The 14,619-nt window shown below is 41.2% G+C and overlaps 1 protein-coding gene across 1 annotated transcript; it reads left to right on the top strand.

Annotated features, from left to right (window-relative positions):
- The first annotated feature begins 2,063 nt into the window (after positions 1-2,063).
- On the top strand, positions 2,064-3,142 carry LOC309561322 (pre-mRNA-splicing regulator WTAP-like). The gene has a single exon (XM_082265181.1). It carries the CDS (start codon positions 2,282-2,284, stop codon positions 2,735-2,737), a length of 456 nt encoding a protein of 151 aa, XP_082121307.1. The 5' UTR covers positions 2,064-2,281; the 3' UTR covers positions 2,738-3,142.
- The last annotated feature ends 11,477 nt before the right edge of the window (positions 3,143-14,619 follow it).

Raw genomic sequence — 14,619 nt, forward strand, 5'->3', positions numbered from 1 at the left:
AGGAGGTTTTATTCTGCTGCAGTGCTACTTTAGAGCAGCAGAGGGGAGAATTTAAAATGAAGGAAAACCCCTCTAATCTTTTTTGGTGCTCCTGTTTAGCATTACCTTGTGACAATTTGATATATGTCTGAAACTTATCTAAAACTATGTCTAAAATGTGGCAAAGCTGGCTATGGAGGGGTATTCCTAACACAGTTTCAATATACATGTCTAGGGAGGAACTTTGGCTGACTGCCATGTTTTATACTCTTACAGCTTTCATTATTTTAGTCATTTGCATATAGCCTATAAAGCATTTTGGTGGAAAAAGCATTACATATGCTGTTAGTATATTTCATTTACAACGTGTGCATAATTATGAATAATCTTAAGCAAATAAAACATAACTATTCATACTGATACAAATTATATTCTTACAGCATAAAAAACTCAACTTGGAAAACTAAGTGTGAGAATATGTTTCCATAAAAAAATTCTGGTATCACAGAACTAAACAATGCTCCATTTTTGAAGAATGGCTGACATTCAACTGAAGCCCCATTCACACTTGGCGCTTCCGCTCCTGATTTTCAAGCAAATCCACATGTCATGCATAGGGCAGCCCATTCACTGCAATGGGCTTCACTATGCATGTTTGTTGCCCAAAAAGAAGCTCCCTCTTCTTTTTGGGCAATAAGCTTCATGCGATTTTCAAAGTTGCATTCTGCCACTATTGCACTGTGATTTTGTCATATGACAATTGTGGCTAAATCGCACGGTGTTTGGGGTGTCACTTAGAATCAATGGCATCTAAACACGTGTTGTGTGTTTTGCTCCGATTGCCAATGCAATTTGGATTCATAGGGAGAATCGCAGCAATTCCACCCATAATTCCAAATGGCCAAGTGTGACTAGGTCCTTAGAATGTTCAGACTACTAAAACATACCTTTGGAGTAACACTATACACTATCTTGTTATTCGCCAAGAATAATTCATATACATCTATTACTTAGTGGCCCTGTAATCTAGTTTTTAAGAAATGGTTTCTTAATGTGAATTTCTACCTCCTTGTAACGTCCTCCATGAGCTCCTGAACCCCACACTTCTTGTATTTGGAGCAAGCAGTGCACATTAGTTGCAGTCATTTACACTGCTCTATGTAAACTTCAATTTCCATAGTCCATAGTCTATCTCGGGAGTAAGAATGAGAGGGTGAAAACATTCCTGCTGCATACAGTGGGCCATGGAGAATGAAATTAGCCACCCTCTAACATGACAGGGTAGATCAGAGGTCACCAATAACCAATGACCCCCTGGGCTACCTACCCAAGCTTTACCTCCCACTACACACAATAAAACACTTTACTCAAAGTGGGATTAAATGCCTATAAGGCCTTTTATTATAGACAACATATGAATAAATAACAAAACACATAGCATTACAGATCAATTTGGGTTGGAAGTCCTTTAAGGTACCATATTACCTAAACATTGTGTCTGCAGCACCCACTAGCTAAGTTATGCCCCCAGTCGCAAGACACCACCTCAGGGACAATCCCAGCTGACCTCACACACATTACAGGTCTACCATAACGTAATCTCTATTATTGGACCACCAACTAGAGGGCACCATACCAACGACGGTTCCCCAACTTATTCTCAAAACACCAGATTTTCCACCCTTTCAAGGACCCCTAATTTGCCAAAACATCCGCCACAAACTACCACCAACCCAAAGTAACCAAACAAAAATTGAGGGAGGGCGTTCATCTGATGGCTTCAATTCTCCAACTGATTTTGCCACACCCCTGCTTGCAAACTATGCTCCTACACTCCTCCCCACCACCCCGTCTCTTCAGCCAATCTGGTAAGCACTATAACTTTACCACCTATTACACAATTAACCCCACACTTTATGGTTTCCCTTCCACCCTGCCATGTCCTGCGCTTATCCATTTCTTTCCTAGCTCCAGCCTGCCTGGAAGTCTGATCACAGCAGAAAAAAAAAAGGAATTTGAAAATTTTGATGAAGCTGAGAGCAACAAAAGAGACTTTGTTGAGTTAAGAATACATGATTTTTTGTGTTGGGGAAGCACAGAGAAAGAAGAGTACGAAGGAAGAGGACGGGGAGTACGAGGAGAGCACCAGAGAGAAGAGAGCATTAGAAGCGAATATCTGTGGTGTCGGAGCCATTGAGTGACCCTGAGGAGGATTCCCCCAGCCGCTTCCATCTGGTGTGCTGCACGGGCGCTGTGAGGAGCAGGAGCCGCTCGGGTTGCGCAGCTCCCGCTCTAAGTCACAATGACCAACGAAGAACCCCTTCCCAAAAAGGTTTGCCTTTCTGAAGCAGACTTTAAAGTCTTACCAAGGGAAGAGCTACTTCTAAGGTGGAAGCAATATGAGGCTTATGTCCAGGCCCTGGAGAACAAATATACTGATCTGAATTCTAATGATGTGACTGGACTTCGAGAATCTGAGGAAAAGCTAAAGCAGCAACAGCAAGATTCCGCTCGGAGGGAGAACATATTGGTGATGAGGCTGGCCACTAAGGAGCAGGAGATGCAGGAATGCACAAACCATATTCAGCACCTCAAACAAGTGCAGCAGCCCAGCGTTGCCCAGCTGAGAACTACTATGGTTGACCCGGCTATCAACTTGTTTTTCCTCAAAATGAAAGCCGAACTGGAACAGACTAAAGACAAACTGGAACAAGCCCAAAATGAACTGAGTGCCTGGAAATTTACGCCTGATAGGTAAACAAACCAAATACTTCCCAGTCAAGACTTCCCTGACAATCCCACTGCGAGAATACTATGGTGGGATGGCCGAGTACTCGTTTTGCACACCAAGACTCAGACTCTTGTGAGCCAAAAAAAAGCACCTTTCTTACATTATCCAGCTTATATTGCTTAATGTAAAACTTATCAGATGAACCTTGTATTTCAGCTTTTTATTTTCCTCCCCTCATTTGCTTCAGAGGCCTGAGAGCTTCGGACTATTCCGAAGAAGCAGCCACATCCAGCAGTGTCCCCAGTTCTAGAACACTTAGACACTTGCAGAAATGGTTCTGAGTGAAGACAATACAGGGGGAAAATAAGTCTTATGTGTCTGGCACATTGTGTCAGCAGCCATTTTATGGAGGAGAGAACCTAGTATTTTTTTTCCTTTTTGCCATAAATTTCATGAGTTGAACATGCTAAATCCCCATAAAATGTTTTTAAAGGTGGAAATTTCCTTACTTTTACCTTGAGCCTAGTGACTTATAGACATTTTAAGGCCGTATTTCCAATTGAGACTCTGGACTCCATGATTGTTCAATGAACTGTTGAGCCCAATCAAATGGTGATTTTTGTTTTTAAAAGGGGTTGTTTTGTAGTAGCCTTTGGTGCATAAATGTGATCCATCACACTAGTGTAGTGCATGCTTTTGATCGCCAGTTTGTATTTTTATTTCTCCTATATAGCTGGTAATTAGTTTGCTTCAAGCACACTTCCTTTGTGATTTATCCAGTGGACTTTCAGTAAAAAAAAGTGTGCATTTTTGGGGAAGGTGACATAACTTTCATTGGAACAAAATTTTAAAAAGGAGTGTTTTATTTTTTTGGCTTTTCTGTCAGTACTAGACATTTTATACACTAGATTTGAAGAGCATGCCACAGACTTAAATTTTCAGGCTTACATAATGACTAGTCATATTGATGACTTGCCTGCATTTTAAGTCTTTTTTTTTTTTTTCTTCTTTTTTCATATTTTTTTTTTAATTGGTGCCTTTTGGAGTTACAATGCATTTTTGGTAAAAATCTACATTTTTTTTGTTTTTTTCTCATAGTAAAAATATTTTATATTTCCGTTTTGGAAATGAGCTGTAAAAGGGGACTTATTTTGTTTTAAAAACAAAGGAACAATGTCTGTAGACATTTCTATTGAATTAAATCTGTGAAGATGCTAAGGTACATGAAGTTTTATTCTTTACGTATAACCAGTAACCACAGTATTTCTATAGGTTCTGTTTGCATTGACTGTCCTTTTTGCTTAACCGTGATGTGGGAAATAGTAATATATCTATATTTTTGGCATGTAAACAATTTAAACCAAGTACTGACTATTTTTGGTAATCAGGTAAGTGATTTCAGAACCTGCCGTACTCAGTACATATAGGTCGATTTTATGATTTAAGATTAGCAGGTTGTAGACAGAAAGAAAAAAAAAAAAAAACTTTCTAAAGCAAAACTGTTGTCTTTAATTACAATAGGTTATTTTTTTCTATGAAACTGCTGCAGTGACTGCTAATGTGACAATGCAAATATTGTGTTTCCTGTTTAATTACATTAACCCAGAAAAGTTGAAATAAATTAATTTGGATGCAAAAAAAAAAAAAAAGAATACATACGTTGTACTTGAATAGAATTTTTCTCTAACCCAGAGTTTAGTGTTCATTTAAAAATACTATGCCTTCGTATAGTTATTGAATTAGATACCTCCCCCAGCATACCTCAAAATCTTGTACTCACCTGTCCACATTCTTGTCAGATCCCCCACTGCGCTGACCATGGTGAGCCACAAAGCTACCACAAGAGGTACCTTTATGACCCAAAACTATAATTCTGTTTGATAATGCTGATTTAAGTGAAGTGTGTCGTATAATAATAGGTCCTCTTTAACCCTTTAATGCTGCTACAGATGGGCTCTTCAGATCAGCAATCACAGCATAGTCATCTGCATATCTGAGAGTGTTAACATTTCCTGTGGGGATTTTTTATTCTAGCATCTGCTTCTTCTAGATCAGTGATTTGCATGATATGTTCTGAGCAGAAGATGAATGAATATGGAAACAATATATAGTCTTGACAGCCTCCTTTCCCTCTCTTGAACCAATGTATTGTTCTGTATTCTATCCTAATGTTCCAGATTCCCTAGGTTAAAGATGTGGTGCCCTGTTATCTCCATTATCTTAAACGGTACGTAAACCCACTGTGCATCCAGAAAGTATTTACAGCGCTTCACTTTTTCCACATTTTGTTAAGTTACAGCCTTATTCCAAAATGGATTAAATTAATTATTTTCCTCCAAATTTTACAGACAGTACCCCATAATGACAATGTGAGAGAAGTTTGTTTGAAATCATGGCAAATTTATTAAAAATAAATAACGAAAAAAAATCCCATGTACATAAGTATTCACAGCCTTTGCTCAATACTCTGTTAAGGCACCTTTGGCATCAATTACAGCCTCAAGTCCTTTTTTGAGTATGATGCTACAAGCTTGACATACCTATTTTTTGGCAGTTTGTCAAATTTTTCTTTGCAGGACCTCTCAAGCTCCATCAGGTTGGATGGGGAGCCTCGGTGCACAGCCATTTTCAGATCTCTCCAGAGAGGGCTCTGGCTGAGCCACTCAAGGATATTTTGAGTGTTGTCCCATAGCCACTCCTTTGTTATCTTGGCTGTGTGCTTAGGGTCATTCTCCTGTTGGAAGATGAACCTTCACACCAGTCTGAGGTCCAAAACACCCTGGAGCAGGTTTTCATCAAGGATGTCTCTGTACATTTCTGTATTCATCTTTTGCTCAATTCTGACTAGTCTCCCAGTTCCTGCCGCTAAAACATCCCCACAGCATGATGCTGCCACCACCATGCTTCACTGTAGGGATGGTATTTGCCAGGTGATGAGCGGTGCCTGATTTCCTTCAGACATGATGCTTGCCATTCAGGCCAAAGAGTTCAATCTTTGTTTCATCAGACCAGAGAATTGTGTTCCTCATGATCTGTAAGTCCTTCAGGTGCCTTTTGGCAAACTCCAGGTGGGCTGTCATGTACTTTTTACTGAGCAGTGGCTTCCGTCTGGCCACTCTGCCATACAGACCTAATTGGTGGAGTGCTAAAGAGATGGTTGTTCTTCTGGAAACTTCTCCTCTCTCCACAGAGAAACGCTTGAGCTTTGTCAGAGTGACCATCGGGTTCTTGGTCACCTCCCTGACTAAAGCCCTTCTCCCCCCCTCCGATTGCTCAGCTTGTCCGGGCGGCCCGCTCTAGGAAGACTCTTGGTGGTTCCAAACTTCTTATATTCATGGATGATGGAGGCCACTGTGTTCATTGGGACCTTCAATACTGCAGAACGCTTTCTGTACCCTTCCCCAGATCTGTGCCTCGGTACAATCCTGTCTTGAAGGTCTACAGACAATTCCTTTGGACCTAATGGCTTGGTTTGTGCTCTGACATGCACTGTTAACTGTGGGACCTGGTATAGACAGGTGTTTGCCTCTCCAAATCATGTTCAAGCAACTGAATTTACCACAGGTGAACTCCAATTTAAGTTGTAGAAACATCTCGAAGGATGATCAGTGGAACCAGAGTGCACCTGAACTCAGTTCTGAGTGTCATTGCAAGGGCTGTGAATACTTATGTACATGTAATTTGTTTCCTTTTTTATTTTTAAAAAATTTGAAAAGATTTCAAACAAACTTCTTTCACATTGTCATTATGGGGTATGGTTTGTAGAACTCTGAGGAAAATAATGAATTTAATCCATTTTGGAATAAGGCTGTAACATAACAAAATGTGGAAAAAGTGAAAACACTGTGAATACTTTCCCGATGCATTGTATGTGCTCCATTTTGATCTGTTAAAGCGGAGTTCCGGGCACAGAAGTCATTTTTTACTAAACATACCCCCGGGACAGTCAGGGCTAGCACATTCCACAATGGCTAGCCTCTGATCTGTCCCAGTTCGCACTTACCTTTTAGAAGAAATACTTACTTATAAAATTTCTTCCACAGCGTTTCCATCTCTCTTGTGGGCAACTGAAGCCGGCGCGGTCCTCTTCTGTGTCTTCTTCCGCGTCTTCTTGTCCCAGAATGCGCCTGCACCGGCCCCTCTCGTCACTTCCGGCTCGGCGCCGCATTCCGGAAATGACGAGCGGGGCCGGTGCCGTCGCATTGATTCCTGGGAGCTATGACGTTCAGCTCCCAGGAATCAAAGCGAGACAGGAAGTGACGGAGTGAGCCGCGGCTCCGAGGGAGGAAGTACTCTGAGGTGAGTATCTTCGATCTTCAATTACAAGGTAAGTAAACAAAAAAAAAAAAAATAACTATCCAATTCCTTTTCAGGTGAGGTCTACCTAGCGGAGGGGCACAAAAAAAAATATTGTTTTTGTGCCCGGAACTCCGCTTTAAATACTGTATACCATTGTAAGAATATTGTTATATCTGGTCAACAAATGAAAAAAAAAATTCTCACAAGAAATGTAGTGCTATTTAATGTCCTCTACTGTCTTTTCTCTTCCCTCTTGTGTTCAGGTGCAATTGCCAGCATTTGCTTCATGCCCTCAAGTGTGCTGTCCAGCAGGACAGGTGTGGCTGAATTAGCAGGTGTGAGACCCAGTTAGTCATGTTCCCGTTCCCCTCTCATTCCACTTTAGGTCACCATTATAGAGTATGTTGGTTGGAATGACCTTGTTGGGTTGACCTTTGTTGCTGTCTTAGCTTGTCCTGATAATTTTTGCACACTGTCCTGAACTTGCCATTTCCAATTTCCACTTTTGTGTTGCGTTACTACATGCACATCATTCACATGTGATCTCCTCTGTTATATGCATTGTGGAAAGAAAACCCATTCATTTTTAGTGAGCAGTCAATGCAATACAAAACAAGTAGACCTTAGTTAGACCTTCATAAATTTTCTCAACACAGTGCACCACAATGCATAGATGGGCTACCTGTGTTTTGTTGCCTGCTAAAGTGCACATGTGCTAAAGTGTGCTGACAAGGTGCTTTGGGTTGTCATTTAAAACAAATTGCATTAAAGTTCTTTAAACTCTAAAGAAACGTGTGGGTCAGAATCTGTCGCATGTTCACGCTCCTCATCCTGGTTTTGAAGCTCAGCCCCAACTACCTGTAAAAGTGGCCTCTTGTTATGTTGTTATGTTGTTATCTTGTTATGATGAGTCTTAACTATGTTTTTCATGCTTTGTCACGACCTGTTGGTTTTTACTTCTGCTAGTATGCAGTCTCAAGATTGTAGGTGGGTATAGTTAGTCTTCCCACCTGCAGATCATCTAGTGCCATTGCTGCTTGGAAAGGGGAGTTTTGTAGCGGAATTGATTCCTTAGCGATTCCATTCAGTTCCTTGAGAAGGAAAGTGGTCTGAATAGACACAGAACTCTCAAGAGACTTTGGTGGTTAGAGAACCTTTCATATAAGGAAACCCATGTCATTTTACCCCTTCTGACAAATGTGTGATCAGGGAAAGGAACTCACTTGTGAGGGACAGTACCTAAGATAGGGAGAGGTTCCAGACCAGAAGAGATAGCTTAGAGAAGGCTCCGTCTTCATTTCAAACACTTTGGTAATTAGTGCAGAGGCGTGGAGTTGGCGCAGCGTGCAGAAATATCCTTGCACATTCCAAGAGAGACACCACCCCGGTAACTGAAGCTGTCAGCCGGTAATACATCTTGTCAATGCTGGGACTGTACATTTTCAAAACTGCTATATATCAGTATCAAAAATGGGTTGTACCATTGCTTCACACTTGTTCAAACTCTATATAAATGAGATCAGTGCGCTATAAACTGTGTGTGAGTGTTTCCTTCCAAACAAGATACGTACTTAAAAAAGGCCCAGCTACACACTAGCTATAGCCTGCCCCTACAGAGCCACTATCCAGCCCAGGTTCTGTTCTGTAAGCTCCCAGAAGCTTCTGGGCAGCACTGGTTATAGTACCTAAACTAGTTTCTGTGCTTTATACTAAGTTATTAAACAGAAAAAAAAAAGTTTATACTATTTTAGCATTATTTAGATACAAATAGTTCTTGCCTAGCCATTATTTAAAATTAATCTATCAGCGCAATGTAATTTTCTAAATAATGCTGCTAGTGTGTTGCAGTCTACTGTTCTGTCGCTTCAAATCCTTCTATTGTCTGCACAGCATCCCAAAAAGCCTGCTGTGTACTGTATTCGAGAAGCAAGTCAGGAGATTACCATACCCTCTTCTCCCATAATTCCCTAGCTCTTTCATAGTTCACAAACCCCACAGTTGAGTCTCTGTGTGATTGGGCCTCCTGAAGTGGCATTGTTCATAAATGGAATTCAATGTGCTGGCAAAATACTTTATCATTCATTTTCAGTTTGGAAAGCAACATGGCAAAAAGGAACAGATACACTAAAGTAAAATATATCTAAAGCCAAAACTTTTTTCCATTTTGGATAGAGTATGAAAGGGGTAAAACCTGTGTCAAGTTGGGGAAATTAAAAATTTCCTGCCCAATTGACATCAGGAAGTAAGGTAATATCTAAAAAACGGGGGAGATGCCATGTTGGATAGCCTTCCCCAACTTTATACACCTGTTGCAAATTTTCTTTCACAGCCCGTCTGGTGTCAACAGGGCAAATCTTTCTTTAGGAGCCCCAGACAGCACTAAAAAATTAAGAGGCGTTCTAATCCTCGCCCACACTTTCCAAAGCTTGAAAACATTTTTGAATTGACATACACTTTAAGACTGAGATTACAGAGTCTGGGGCCCTACATCTATAACTACACCCAGGGTTGTAAATAGGTGGGGGGTACTGCGCTTCTGGGAGGTGTATAAATAAATAAATAAATTAAACCAGGTGTGTGTGCCTATCACAATAAATATAGAAGGAAACTAAATCATACAAAATAGATCCATATTCATAATAAACATATTAAATATTAGTGCAATACTTTAAAAAATACTTCATGTGTTCAAAATGCTCTAGTGACCAATAAAGTGCTCAAGTGCATCTATATACAAAGCAAAGTGTCCTCAGTGCTTCACAACTAAATATATAACAGTCTGGGTGTAAATAAAGTCCAAATAATTTAAAATAAGTATTCAAGTGAAAAAAATATATCCATAGGTGCAACTCCTTCACCAAACACCGTGTTGACAATAGTGGGGTGCTTCTCCTTATCCCCTCTAGGTGCTGTAACCGCTCACCTTCAATACTAGGGGTACAAGCCTTATCAGAAATCCTGGGGGCTCCTCTCCAATTTTATACCATGATCCACTGGGGTCAGATATCTGGGCTGCTGCGGGTGACGTGGCTCACTCTCCCTCTCCAGAATCCCCACGGTCCCAAATGGATCTCAAAGCAGAAACTCAAAATGGTGCGAGTATGTATGGATAACGGGTATTTTTATTAAGTATAATTAAAACCACTCACATTAGCTGAATAAACAAAGCGCAAACAGGATAGTGTCGGAGTGGGATCGCGGTCCTCACTTCCCGCGATGTGCGTCACTTCCGGTCCGAACGTCCCTACGCGTTACGCCACTTCCGCGTCACGTGGCTTCTTCAGGGTTCAGGGGAAGAAGCCACGTGACGCGGAAGTGGCGTAACGCGTAGGGACGTTCGGACCGGAAGTGACGCACATCGCGGAAGTGAGGACCGCGATCCCACTCCGACGCTATCCTGTTTGCGCTTTGTTTATTCAGCTAATGTGAGTGGTTTTAATTATACTTAATAAAAATACCCGTTATCCATACATACTCGCACCATTTTGAGTTTCTGCTTTGAGATCCATTTGGGACCGTGGGGATTCTGGAGAGGGAGAGTGAGCCACGTCACCCGCAGCAGCCCAGATATCTGACCCCAGTGGATCATGGTATAAAATTGGAGAGGAGCCCCCAGGATTTCTGATAAGGCTTGTACCCCTAGTATTGAAGGTGAGCGGTTACAGCACCTAGAGGGGATAAGGAGAAGCACCCCACTATTGTCAACACGGTGTTTGGTGAAGGAGTTGCACCTATGGATATATTTTTTTCACTTGAATACTTATTTTTAATTATTTGGACTTTATTTACACCCAGACTGTTATATATTTAGTTGTGAAGCACTGAGGACACTTTGCTTTGTATATAGATGCACTTGAGCACTTTATTGGTCACTAGAGCATTTTGAACACATGAAGTATTTTTTAAAGTATTGCACTAATATTTAATATGTTTATTATGAATATGGATCTATTTTGTATGATTTAGTTTCCTTCTATATTTATTGTGATAGGCACACACACCTGGTTTAATTTATTTATTTATTTATACACCTCCCAGAAGCGCAGTACCCCCCACCTATTTATATCTTTGACACTGTTTGGTTATCAGCCCCGGTACTAGCAGCATCTGGGTTCTCCTTTAACCCCTTTTAATCGCCCTTGTTTAGACAGCGCAGGACTCACTACACCATTCTCTACACCCAGGGTTGAGTTTTTCCTTTTGTGGGCTCTAAGCGCTGGGACACAAGTTCTGGGCATTAGGGAAGCGGCTCGAGGCAAATACTGTACTTTGGGTTCAAGATTCATAGTCCAGATAATAGTATGTGTAGATGCACCATGGAGAATTTTTGAAAACCATAATACGCTACCTGGCCTTTGAACTGTAACCAGCAGGCTTAGAAGCACAAAATGTAGGCTTTTTATAGGAGGACAATAAAAGGAGGACAATAAAAGAGCCAGTGAATTTGAAGAAAGATTTAGGAAAGCAGAAAAATTTGCATAGGGAGGTATAAGGGTCAGTTAGGAAACTGCATCTTAATTCTAATTGCTAACTCTTTGGGCAATCAACATCTTTACCCCCTTGTTATTCTTTTTATATTTTGATTTTTTTTGTACTTGATTTGAGGTCAACAGTCACCTTTGGCTGCTGTCCTGGTCATAGAAAACAAGACTGCAAGACTTCCTTTAAAAAAAATAACTTTTGTTTTAGGGGATGTTTATTTGGGGTATTTTTTTAATATAATGCTGATATGGCTTTTATTTTAGAGTTGATTATTAGCCTAGGTAAATATGGGTCAAGCCCGAAAGCTATTGTAGGGAAAGCTGAAAAATTGCATAGGGAGAAATTAGGGTCAGGCAATTAAAGTTGTTCGTAAACCCTTGCATATACCCAATGAAGTGACTATCCTTAGGTGATACACAGAGATGAAGCAAACCCTCCTACCTAAGGTGTGCCTGTTTATCTGCAGTCTTATCTTCTCTAAATCTATTCACAGTGCAAAATGTATAAAGCTTGTCTAAGCTGTCAGAAAAAAGGTGGTGGAGAGCTGAAGTCACATACTGCAGAGCTCAGTGAGGAGAGCTCTGAGAGCTGATTGGAGGGAAGGGACACACACCCTTTCATACAGCACATAGGAATAGAGCTGAGGCTGTCAATCTCCTGGGTTTTTTTGTTTCTATTTTTGGGCAGTAAAAATTGTCATTAGTGATTCATGCTGATAGCAGAGGAACAAAGCAGTGGACAGAAATGACACTTAGCAGGGCTTTTATCCTGCCAGAACACAGAGGAACACAGTTTCGGCACCTTCAGCACAGAATATATGTAACGGCAAGGGGTGCAGAAGTGTGCTGGAGGGTCTATTGACTCTGGCTGCTGGGGGATCTATTGTTGCTGAGGTCACTACTGGAAGTTTGTTCAGAACTGAAGGGAATTTTTATTGTTTTTTCTTTCCCTAATAGAAAAAATGTATAAAAATGTATAATGACAGGAAATGTACCAGGGGATTGGAGGAAAGCTAACGTGATACCGATATTCAAAAAAGGACAGAGGCATGTCCCAGGAAATCATAGGCCAGTCAGTCTGACATCGATAGTATGTAAACTTCTGGAGGGGATGATAAGGGACTATATCGTAGAGTTTGCTAAAGACAACAACATCATCAGCAGTAATCAGCACGGGTTTACAAATGGGCATTCTTGTCAAACCAATCTCTTAACATTCTACGAGGAGGTGAGCTGTGAGCTAGATAGGGGGAGACCAGTGGATGTGGTGTACCTGGATTTTGCTAAGGCATTTGATACAGTTCCCCACAAGCGCTTAATTTAAAAAATAAGGTCTGCAGGCATCGACCACAAGGTTTGCTCTTGGATATGGAACTGGCTAAAAGGGCGTGTCCAAAGGGTGGTAATAAACAGCTCATACTCAGACTGGTCTGAGGGGGTAAGTGGGGTCCCCCAAGGCTCAGTCCTGGGACCAACCTTGTTCAATTTATTCATAAACAGCATTGAGGACGGGATCATTAGTTCTATATCAGTTTTTGCAGATGACACAAAATTGGGCAGAGAAATATCTGCACAGAATGAGGCAGATATCCTACAGAATGACATGAACAAAATAACAGAGTGGGCAACAACATGGCAAATGAGGTTTAATGTGGAGAAGTGTAAGGTTTTGCACTTGGAGACTAAAAACATAAAAGCACAATACACTTTAGGGGGGGAACCTTTGGGGAAATCAAAAATGTAGAAAGATCTGGGAGTCTTGGTAGAGGATAGACTAAGCAATAGCATGCAATGTCAAGCGGCAGCTGCCAAAGCTGGCAGAATATTAGCATGCATAAAGAAAGGGATGTATTCCAGGGATAAAACTATAATCCTACCACTTTATAAAACTCTGGTCAAACCGCATCTGGAGTATTCTGTCCAGTTCTGGTCACCAGTCCTCAGGAGGGATGTGTTGGAGCTGGAGAGAGTCCAGAGAAGGGCAACTAAACTATTAATGGGATTTGAGGATCTTAATTATGAAGAGTGTCTACAATCGCTTAATTTAATCTCCCTGGAGAAGAGACCCCTGAGAGGGGACATGATAGCAATTTATAAATACCTCAATGGTGATCTCAGCATAGAAAAAAAGCTATTCAGTCACAAGGATTACATGAGGACTCGAGGGCATACAATGCGATTAGAGGAGAAGCGTTTTAACCTCAGGCAGTGCAGGGGGATCTTTACTGTTAGGGCTACACGATTGTGGAATTCTCTACCACAAGAGGTAGTTTCTGCGGGAAGTATGGCTACTTTCAAAAGACTCTTGGACATACATCTCAAGGATCAGAACATTAAGGGGTATGAGAGATGATTACGGCAATGCGCACCTACACGGGTTGAACTGGATGGACTATTGTCTTTATTTAACCGCAACTACTATGTAACTATGTAAAATAATTAAAAAAAAATCTGAACTCTGTGCACAGAAGCTTTTATTTAGTAGCAGTGACATCCTCACTGTTGTGTAGATAGACCGTGCAGAGACTAAAGCTATGGGAAGGACTAAGCAGCTCCCTCCACTACAGGCTGCTAGCAGAAAACTACAAGAGGGGGCGGAGACAAGACCAGTCACCCTGCACAAGGAGAGAGAGCAGCAGTGACTGGTCTTTATTACAGGAAGCTCCTGCACAGAGACAAAGTTTCACACTGAATTACTGCACAGATCTGGAAGAAATGCACAAAGTGCACCAAGTAATTATTCCCAACCCTATCCAAACCATGAAAAAAAAAGCTCAAGTTAGGCTTTAAAGGTTAATAAAAAGCGGAACTAACTCGAAATATCCTAGTCAATCCTCCGCATCCCACTGCACATATTGTAGCTACACAGCTGGAACTAGGAAGCAAGTCTTGAAAGAAGTGCAGGAGTAGAGAGGATGATTTGGGCGATATATCGAGATGAGATCGGTGATATAGTTGGGGGCAATGTTATCTATGGCTTTGTATGTTGTAGTTAGTATTTTGAATTTTATACAGTATATTAGGATAGTGGAAGCCAGTGGATGGATGGTTAAGGTGTGGTGGCAGCCCCAGGTCTGTTCATAAGGTTGTCTACGATGGACTGGAGGGGGGGGGGTAGCCTATGTAAGA

The sequence above is a fragment of the Pelophylax lessonae genome, assembly GCF_965119305.1.
Source record: "Pelophylax lessonae genome assembly, chromosome: 8".
Classification (NCBI taxonomy): Eukaryota; Metazoa; Chordata; class Amphibia; order Anura; family Ranidae; genus Pelophylax; species Pelophylax lessonae.

Coding starts and splice junctions, on each gene's coding strand:
- LOC309561322 (XM_082265181.1), top strand. CDS start 2,282: ATGACCAACGAAGAACCCCTTCCCAAAAAGGTTTGCCTTTCTGAAGCA.